Source organism: Lepidochelys olivacea (assembly GCF_965140295.1).
Source record: "Lepidochelys olivacea isolate rLepOli2 genome assembly, chromosome: 12".
In the NCBI taxonomy this organism is placed as follows: domain Eukaryota; kingdom Metazoa; phylum Chordata; order Testudines; family Cheloniidae; genus Lepidochelys; species Lepidochelys olivacea.
The window spans coordinates 34,902,501-34,913,296 of NC_140422.1; the positions used below are offsets into that span (position 1 = coordinate 34,902,501).

At 46.1% G+C, this 10,796-nt stretch overlaps 1 protein-coding gene across 2 annotated transcripts in view; it reads right to left on the reverse strand.

Moving 5' to 3' along the window:
• The window catches only part of MEAK7 (MTOR associated protein, eak-7 homolog), a 23,837-nt gene extending 14,756 nt beyond the window's left edge, over positions 1–9,081 (reverse strand). The window contains exons 1-2 of one of the 2 annotated variants that reach the window (XM_084644923.1): positions 8,953–9,081; positions 2,595–2,785 (exon numbers count right to left, since the gene is read on the reverse strand). In XM_084644923.1, the coding sequence (XP_084501049.1) occupies positions 2,595–2,762 (168 nt within the window). In that variant the 5' untranslated portion in view covers positions 2,763–2,785; positions 8,953–9,081. Of the gene's footprint in view, positions 1–2,594; positions 2,786–6,465; positions 6,483–8,952 lie in introns of those variants that run through there. The other variant, XM_084644922.1, reaches the window with a different exon arrangement.
• Between the last annotated feature and the right edge of the window lie 1,715 nt (positions 9,082–10,796).

The following is a 10,796-nucleotide window of genomic DNA, read 5'->3' on the forward strand; positions in this document are numbered from 1 at the left end:
GTCCATCTAACTTACGGCGCTCAGGGGTGTGAAAAAGAGACACAAACACCGAGTGACGCAAGTTACAGCAACCCAAGCGCTATCCACACTGGCACTATGCCAACGGGAGAACGCTTCCCTGTCAGCACAGAGCATCTTCACCAGACGTGCTACAGCGGCACTGGTGCCCCAGTGTAGAGCTTCTAGGTTGGCCCTGCCCTTAGATATTACAGCATAGTATATTGAGAGAGGGACTGACACCTAGGATACGGGTACATAAAGAAGTTTTCTAAAAGTGCCATAGGATCTTAAAGTGAGACAAGTAGCAGGAACTTATGCCATGTTTACACGATGGCTGCTAGAGTGCACAGCTGCAGGATGCCACTACAGGGTGTAGTGTACACATGGATGGAAGGGGCTATTCCATTGATGTAGGTCAGTGTTTCCCAAACTTGGGACGTCGCTTGTTCAGGGAAAGGCCCTGGCGGCCGGTACGTCCCTTGGCCCGCGTAGCTTCCCGCAGCCCCCATTGGCCTGCAGTGGCAAACCACGGTCAGTGGGAGCCGCAATCGGCCTAACCTGCGGATGCAGCAGGTAAACAAACCGGCCCGGCCCGCCAGGGGCTTTCCCTGAACAAGCAGTGTCCCAAGTTTGGGAAACACTGATGTAGATAATCCACTTCCCCGAGCAGTGACAACTAGCTCGACAGAAGAATTTTTCCATTGACCTAGCTGTGTCTACACCAGGAGTTGAGGGGCTTAATTACTCTACTCAGGAGTGTAAATTTTTTCCATCCTTGGGTGATGTATCTCGGTTGATGTAAATTTTAAGTGGAGACCAGGGCTTAGCTAAACATCTTACCTGAAGGCTGTCGCACCTGCACAGAGCAAAATTATTTGCTTCCCAGCTCCCGTCACCACCATTACTATTGCATTGTTTTGTCACACTGGTAGATATGACATTTATTAGATTTGAATTTTTTTCCAAACGGATGCCTAATAAACATTTAAAATAAATTTACACCTATATTTGAATTTGGAATCCTTTTCTAGAATGGTATGAAGAGAACTAATTACATGGGCCATGGATCTCTTGAGAAGACACAAAATAGCAATGTCTATTGTACCCCTCACCATCTCCATTCATTATTACTATTTGTACTACGGTAACATCTAAAATCTTATTGTGCTAGGCAGTGTAAAAATGAAAAGTGAATAACAGTTGTTGTCCCAAACAGCTTTGGCACAGATTTTTAAAGAAAGCTAGGTGCTTTTGAAAAATCACACTGGGCATCTATCTACATTTTTAGGTGTTAAATACTTTTAAAAAGCTGGCCCTTACAATCTAAGGGTAGATTTACACTTACAGTAGCGTGTAGAGAACAGACACTGCATATTCAGTTGGCATGAGTTTAAAGAGCAGGGTCCATGGTGAGGCACAGCTTAGGCGAGTAGAATAGAAGCATGCCAGAACCTGAGGGTAGATACTCTACACGGCTCTCTTCAGGCCCCAAGCAGTGCATGCCACATGTACACTGCTACTGTTAGCAGTGTAGTGTCCCTCTGGCTCCCCTCTGCCAGAGCCATTCCCCATAGCAGGGAAAGACTCTGGCCATGGGAAGATGCTCTGGCAGAGGAGAGGCAGTGGGGAAAGGCTCCGGGAGCTTCCTGCTGCTGGAGACTGCCCCATCTGCCTTCCCCCGGCAGTGCCTTTCACTGCTGCATGTAGCTACACATTCCCTATATGTTGCCACCAGTGGACAAGGACTATACTGATAATATAGTCAAAAGAGTAGCTGGGAAAACAGAGGCATAGAGAGGGGATGTTACTTGCCCAAGTTCACAGAGCAAGTTAATGGCAGAGCTGGGAAGATAAAGTAGGTCTCTTGGATCCCAGTTCAGTACCCTATCACTAAACCACATGCCCCTTTTCACTGAGCTCTTACTTAACTGACCCTATTCTGTAGTGTATATTAAAACACACTTTTAATATTACTTCAGTTTAGACATTTGACTGCTGTCACACTAAAGTTATCAATGCTACAAAAATATTTTTCCTCCTTTTACTTGATTAGAAAATTAATGCAAAGTTAATCACAAAGTGTAATATATGTTAATGTGTTAAAACAGACAGCCATGGCTTAATCATGCAAAATTAAATGTTCTCACTTCAGTACAAGGGTGAAGATTAGTGGCTGTGAGTGCGGTCAAGAATGACATAACCAAACATAAATCTAATTATGTTACAACTTGCCAAGAAATTCTGTAAATTACAACATACGCATAAATTCTGGGTAAGAGAAATATTCTCTCCATTGGTTGGCTTCTGCAAAACATATTCATATTCGGGCTAAGATACATCAGAATCAGACCTGTTGTTTATTTAGTTGGATGCAACTGAAGTGATACTGAGTACAAATAAACCTCAGTTATTAATAATCTTGAACTGTAAGAAAAAAAAATAAATATGTCTATCCTCCTCAAAAATAAATATTTAATACGTAGTTAAAATGAAATAACACCTAAAATTAACTACCCATGAATCTCTATTTCTTCTCTAGAAAAATATTCAATAAATTACATTACAGACATATTAAGCATGATAGGTTTTCTTGCCTTTAACATTGCCAGGGTCACAGCTTTTCTGGTAGCTTTTCCAGTCTTTAGTCCTCCCGATCCATCCAACCCGGATAAGGTATCAAATACTTCATCAATATCTGTCTTTTCCTCAGGAAGAAACCTTGAAAGGTGATTCTCATAGCAACTGCTTTCCACATTTCCCATCTTTTCAAAAAAGTGATGGAATCCTATGAGGAAGAAGAAAGGAAAAAAGAAGGATAAAAGCATGGGAAAAACAAGTAATTTGGGGGGGGGGGGAAATACCTCAACACTGAATAGAAAAAACTCCTCACATATATGTGCAAGTTTTGTGAAGGGGATGGGGGGAATAGTCAAATTAGTCATAATATATCGCTGCTAGGACGCTGTGAAAGCAAAGACTGAACACACTTGAAGAAGAAAAATGTGAACATTAAATATGATTTTAAAAAAATATATGTAGTGTAAGTTGCACACTGAACCCACCCTTTCTACCAATACAAACATCATTTGGGGCTTATCAAATGGAAAAACCAGTATGATTTAATGATTAAATTAGCGTCAACAGAGTTAATGTAAAACTGTCAGTTGGAACACATCAGGAAATGCAAGTGAAGAAGTTGGTTATGGAATCGTTTTGATGGATTATGCTATTTCTTTCTGATGGGTTTACGGGCTGAAGCCAGCTCTGCTAATAATACATGACAGGAAAAAAACCATCGGTCATAAGTAGGGTCTCACTGAAGAACACTGAAGATAATTTTGTTCTATAGACTGACTTCATAATTAATTCAAACAGCAGCCAAGGAAAATAACGTGACAATGCACTCAGAGATAAGGGCTCAATAACCTGGTTCGTATGGTGCTGGTAACTCATGAGAGATGATACCCAACTCACAGGACTATTATGTTAAACAACACCCCTGTACTGTATAGACTAGACTCTCCAATGTTAACATAAGTTCCCATACTATTTAGGTAGGTAACCTCCTTGACAATATCTTGACTAGCAGACACTTCCTCTGCAAAGGATTAAGGGAATGGTGCCTTAGTGTCTAATTTTGAACAAGACAGTTATTAAGGATTCTCAGCAAATGAACAGGCCTAGCCCTGGCAGCACAAAGGGACAGCTCCAACCCACATGAAACCAGTTCTCTCCAGAGCTCGAGAGGAAGAGAAAATCTCCAAAAGGAGAATAGCCTTTTAAAAACTCAAAGGCGGAGAACTTTAAAAGGGAGGAACAAAAGGGACAGGACATACTTTTGGAAAAAGAGGGGACCTTCTAAGTTGCCAAAGCACCATCTGAGGCTTCACCAGAAGTGTGGTCCAAGAAAAAGGGGAGTTGGAACCCTGAAAGGACACTGGCCAAAATCCCAAAGAATGCTCAAGAGTGACCAGGAAACTGAGGCAGAGAGTTTGTGACCAGGAAGTGTGTCAGAGATGCCACAGATGGTGGCTAGAGCCTACCCAGTGACCAGGGGGAGCTCAAAATCACACAGGCCCAGCATGTGGGTCCAAATACAGCAGCCAGGTTGAGTTTCCAATAGGAGGAGCTTTACCAGGGCTATGACACCTATTAAGGGATTCATTTTCATCCTACATGCCCATTAAAGCTAATGGTGTGTACATAAAAATATCAAGATGGCAGACTCTGAAACATTAAACAGATGACTCAGTCATCTAATCACATCAACCTGAAATGACAAAAAGAATGATTTTTTTAAAAAATAATAACAGACCAAATGTTAGTCTACATCTCCTAGACCAGATTCTGATTTCAGTTATACAAGAGTACACTTGGAGTGAATCTACCCATTTCAGAGCCTCCAGATTTACATCAGCGTCACCAAATTGAAAGCCTAGTCTGAATTTCATTAAAGATGTGTTTTATTCATTTTTAAGCATTTCATTTAACCTTTAAGACAAAATAAAATATATACAAGGATCAGTCACCACACAGAAGTGCATACACTTAACACATCCCAGTACTACTCACTGATTTATGTTAAAGTGCACAGCCACATCCTCTACTGGTGGTATAAACATGTTTTTAAACCAACAGCAAAACAGCAGTTCTTTTTATCAAACGAGGTCTCCTAATGGAAATACAAATTCATGACCAGCGTATGAAAACGATGAATAATGACATTACTACAGAGTGCAGGTCTCTTAAGACAGTCTAAGAGAAGGTATCAAGAGTGACAGAAACATGACTTCTTTGATGTAAAAGACCTAAAAATCTACTCCTCTTGGGCTATATACTGCAGGCCGAATTCTCCATTCCCCTACACGCTCTTGATGCTGCTCCGGAGGTGTAAAAGAGTCATAAAAGGTACTGGATCTGCCCACTGGGAAAGATCCTTACATAGAGGTTTCCTTGGCTAACATATAGCCAACATAACCAGATCTTTGCCATCTTCCTTCACAACTGCCATCATAAGCAACATATTGGAAGTAGGAGGTTAATCTAAGTGCTGCTTTGCTCCAGCTACCCTCAGTTGCTTCAAGAGCCACTAATGGGCCACAGCCACTAGGGGGCACCGTCATGAGGCTGTCCTAACTAGGCTGTGAGTGAGATGCCTCACAGTATAAAGAGAAACAAAGTAGGTGAGGTAATATCTTCTCTTAGTCCACTACAATATATTTACCTTACCCACATTGTCTCTCTAATATCCTGGGACCAGCATGGCTACAATAATCATGGTCTGGAGAGGTGAAAAGGCAGCTTAAAGCCACCTTTCCTGTACCTCCATTCTGTTTCTGTGTTGAGCATAGTTCAGCGAGGACACTCAATTGGGCTCTGCATATTTTAGGAAAAGATTTGCTAACTTCCATTTAGTTTTGAAAAAGGTATTAGTGATGAACAAGTCTAGTAGCTGCCAACAAACCTATTTCACCCATGATGATTTAAACATGTTTTTTCAAAGTTTGCAAACCCTCCTTGGCTTCTGTAGAACCAAAACCCACCCTCTCGGCTGTCACCACAACCCTTTTCACCCTTCTTACTGGAGAACTCTGCAGTCTAAGAAGTCATCTGTCTACAATGCAGTGGAATCAACAAACTATCAAAGCTTTACCTGTACATTCCCCCTCCCCAAGTTACTTTTCCATACAAACACACAAAGTTAAATATCAACAACTTCTAGCAGACAAGCCATAGGGAGATAGTAAAGGAAGGAAATTCAACTTGAGATGATTTCCCGGGCCTAATTTCTCGTGCTGCTGAATTCATTGTGAGGTGGTGTTAGCTAGGTATTTGAGGCAAAGTTGAAAATGTGCTGTGACGGGATCCCCGGGGTGCAGCCTGGGATTGTGGGACCACTGTGCCCCCTTATCTCTCTCCAGCCTGGGCTGTCTCTCATAATGCCTTGCTAGTGACCAGCACCAAACCCCTCCAGGTGCTGTTATCACTCAACACAGCCGCATTTGGAGACCCAACGCCCAGCTAGATTGCATGAATGCTCCCAGAGCCACTCATGAATCACACAGAGAACGGCACCAGAGACAAATCTCCCCAGCTCCCAACACTGTACCTCAGGAACATACTGTCTTGCACTGCTCAAGATGAACAATGCAGATTTATTAATCGGTTCACCACTTCATCAATGGAAAGTGGATATACCTCAGCCTTTGCAAAACCTGAGCAGATTTGCCACACACTTCATATAAACTCACTGGTAAAGATAAACAGTAAAACAAATTTATTGACTACAAAAAAGAGATTTTAAGTGAAATTAAGTGAAAGGCAAAAAGTCAGAGTTAGTTACCAAAAGAAATAAAATATAAGCACTCAGTCTAAACTCTCAACCCTAGTAGACTGGGCAACATCTAGATTAAGCAGTTTTCCCACTCCACTGGAATATTGCAGTTCATAGTACAGAGATTTCACCCTTGAAATCTGAGCCAGCCCCCTCAGTTGGAGTCTTCAGAGTGTCTTTGTTGCTTGCAGCATAGATGGGGGAAGGAGAAAGGCAAGCATGGGCCCCCTGTATTCGGTTTTATACCCTCAATCCATATGCTTGGAAAACACAAGTCCAGGCATGTCTGGGTGGGCATTGCTGAGTCTTCAGGCAAGGTTGAGCAATTCCCCTGGTGTGGCCTCATGCAGATGAGTCACTGCATTGCAGCTCTCTTGCTGGACAATGGTTGTTGATGGGTTGTTTGACACCCCGCCCCGGTGTTGGTTACTTTTCTTGCTGTTGCCTCTGGGGAGCTAATATCTGTCTGATTCCCCAACTTACAGCATGTTTTAGTGACAACCATACAACACATATACTTCATATACATTAATGATGTACATATATGTAGAGTTACCAGATAGCACCTGTGAAAAAACAGGACAGGGGATGGGGGGTAATAGGCACCTATATAATAAAAAGTCCCAAAAAACGGGACTGTCCCTTTAAAAACAGGACATCTGATCACCCTACATATATGGATAGAGAAATGGCTTTCAGTGGATCATAACCTTTCCCCTGATACATATAAAGGATATAAAGGAAGGTAAGATCATGATTATATAAAAATGAGGACTATGGGGGTTCTAGGACACTCCCCCAAAGTATAGAATATCACAAACTAGAAAATAAATCCTGGCCTCACTCCTTCCAGGGCAGCAGCAGAACTGATGAAGTTCTACTTTATGGAGAGCAAAAGAGAGGTAGGACCACACACGGGGGGTTGCATTCCCCAAATGCTGCAGAACTGTGTTCTGGGTGGGCTCCCTGTACTCCACAGTGCAAGGGTTTATGTGGGAGGAGTAAAGTGACTCATGACCATAAGAAGATGCTGGGTGGACAGGGGTGGGATGGATTGGAGATGGGCTGCTTCCCTGTGTGCTTGGGCGGTTCAGCCTGCAACCATGCAAACTCAAGGCTTTTCAGAAAATCCAATAAACCCCAGGCTAGCAGCTGTTGGGACAAGGCTCCTTAACTAAGCAGATCCACTAGCCATGCCTGCCTGCGCTACTGAGCCTGGAGGAGGATTCCTTGCCCACCGCCCCCATGCCCTGTAGATCTCCCTGTGCACAGCCTAGTCACTCAAATTCTGAGCAAGGGCTGAGATTCGGCCCTACGGAAACACTCAAGCGTTTCAAACAGATTTACCATCCTGTCCCAACAGCTGCTGGGAGGGGACTTTCTGAAAGGCCTTACACTGAGGCCTACCCTGGCTGCAGGCTGCACGACCCCAACTGAGGGCAGCACCCGCCACTGCCCAGCCAGCACCTTCCAATGGACAAGAGTAGGCTTGGAAGAATCAGAGTGTTATCAGTAAAAGTTGATTTCACCGGGCACCCGCAAACGGCCAATAAACATTTCTGTGGATGATGATCACAATTAACAGATGGGCAAAGCCAGCAAAACGCTGCTTGGGAACTTATTAGAGTTCGATGTAAGGATATTTATTTCATGTATTCTGACATTGACAATGTGTGTTTTAATGCTTCGAAAGCTTTGACTTTGTGATTGTCAACCCTTGCTGTCATTAACGAGTTACAGTCTGTGCCCCCCGTCCCTCCTTCCCATCTCGCAACTGTGAAAATCTGCAATCGATAAAAATTAAAAAATGCTTAAAAATATGCATCACTGTTATAAAAAAAAAAAAAAAGGCAGTGATGTTTTGCAGGCCTAAAGCAGCACCTCCGAGCCCCAGGCCAATAATCCCTGTGCCTCAGGAACAGGAACAGGAACCACCCCTGTAGCTCACGAAAGCTTATGCTCTAATAAATTGGTTAGTCTCTAAGGTGCCACAAGTCCTCCTTTTCTTTTTGCGAATACAGACTAACACGGCTGCTACTCTGAAACCCCTCATTCACAGAATCTCAAGGCTGGAAGGGACCTCAATCTACTCCAACCCCCTGCTCAAAGCAGGGCCAGTCCCCAATTTCCCCCCCCAGATCCCAAATGGCCCCCTCAAGGATTGAACTCACAACCCTGGGGTGAGCAGGCCCATGCTCAAACCACTGAGCTCCCCCCTCCTCATTAGCTATTCAGGGTATTGCTGAGGCAGGGGCCACCCACGCAGCCAGGGGCTAGTATCTAGGGCCCCCGGCATGCATATTAATGAGCCAATACTCAGTCATAGTAATAATTAGCCCAGGGTATACACACGCCGACTCTTTAATATGCACAGGCCGGCGGATGGACACTACGCGAGCCGTCCCCCGGCCATGGCCGCGCCCTCCGCCCGCGGCACGATACGCAGCTTATCCCCTGACCCGCAGTAACGAACACCGGGGTCCCCAACACTCGCGAGCGCGCGGAGGAGTCAGGAGGGCGCCCAATTCCTAATACCGCCCCGCCGTAATTAATATTCATGGCCACGCCCCCTCGTTACTATTCACAGGCCCCCTCGTCCCCGATTCTCCGCCCCTCACCTGGCCGCGGCTGCGCGGGACCGCTCCGGGCCGCTCCCCGGCCTCTCCCCGCAGCGGCCGCCTCACTCCCGTCCCGAGCGGCAGCGAATGACGTGCTCCCCGCTCCGCCGAGACTGGCCCCCTGCCGGGGCGGCAGAGAGCCGTCAAGGGGCGGGCCCGAGGCCTGACTGATGGGTCGCTCCGCTAATAGGAGGGCGGCTCCGGGTAGGTCCCAGGCTCTGTGGGAGGGGCTCTGTGGCGAGCACGCTGAGTGGGCCGGGTCTGAAGCGTGACGTCAGGCTGATGGGCGGGTTCTCTACCAAGATGGCCGCCGGGGACACGCCTCTCTTACGTCATCGCTAAAGGCCGCCGTGGCTTGAGGGGAGGGAGTCAGGTTCTCTGACTAGGAGAGGGAGGCCCTCCGCTTTCTGCCGGGCCAGCCATGGGTCATAGGCCCTGTACGGCTGGGCCAGATCCTGTGTCATCAGAGTCAGCCCATGTCTCATAGGCCCTGTACTGCGAGACCAGCCCATGACTCATAAGCCCTGTACTGCGGGACTAGCCCATGTCTCAGGCCCAGTATTGCCAGGGCCAGCCCATGTGTCCTAGGCCCTGTACTGTGGAGCCAGCCCATGTGTCCTAGGCCCTGTACTGAGAGGCCAGCCCGTGTGGTGTAGCCCTGTATCATAGCCCCGTACTGCAGGGCCAGCCGGTTGTCATAGGCGCTGTAGTGCTGAGTCAGCCCATGTCTCATAGGCCCTGTACTGTGGAACCAGCCCATGTGTCCTAGGCCCTGTACTGAGAGGCCAGCCCGTGTGGTGTAGCCCTGTATCATAGCCCTGTACTGCAGGGCCAGCCGGTTGTCATAGGCGCTGTAGTGCTGAGTCAGCCCATGTCTCATAGGCCTGTACTGTGGAACCAGCCTCTGTGTCATAAGCCTATACTGCCAGGACCAGCCTGTGTGTCAAAGGCCGTGTGCTGCAAGACCAGCCTATGTGTCATAGGCCCTATTGTGCCAGGCCAGCCCCTGTATCAGAAGCCCTGAACTGCTGGTCCCTTAGGGAGCATCCCATACTGCTCTAATGCTGGGGCCAGCCTGTGTTTCATGGGCAGAAAGGGCCAGCAGTACAGAGCCTAAGGTGGGGTCAGCCTATGCCATAGGTAGGGTGCTGCTGGCCTTTCAGAGAGAGTCTCCCCATATAGTGCTGGGAGGAGTCTGCCATGGGGCAGGAGGATGTAGGCTTTCTTTCCTGCTTGTCTCTGTTGTTGCCATGACATTCTGTATGTCCCCACTGTGCACCTCAGGGACAGCCATGATGTAGGTAGCTGTGGATTCATGACAGTATCACAGGGATTTCAGCTTCTCTTTTACCACGTGATTTACATGATGAATAGCACAGGGAGAGGTTGCTGTGAATCAAGTTTTGTAAATAAGCTGTGTGTAGTCCTGAAGGTTAAGTTTACAGGGGCTTCAGATCCAATGATCATGTCTTCTGGCTTGAAAAGCTGTGTGTGTGTAGAACACAGGGATAATAGACTTTAACAAGATTGGTGTAGAAATACGATGATGCATTTAAGGAAATTGGTTGGAGCTGATGGGAAATCAAAAGTGGAAAACTAGGACGAATATCAGATACTGTTCAAAGAAAAGGAGTACTTGTGGCACCTTAGAGACTAACAAATTTGTTTGAGCATAAGCTTTTGTGAGCTACAGCTCACTTCATCGGATGCATCAAACAAATTTGTTAGTTTCTAAGGTGCCACAAGTACTCCTTTTCTTTTTGCGAATACAGACTAACACGGCTGCTACTCTGAAACCTGAGATACTGTCCAGGAGCAGAGCCCACAGTCAAGCCGACTTACAA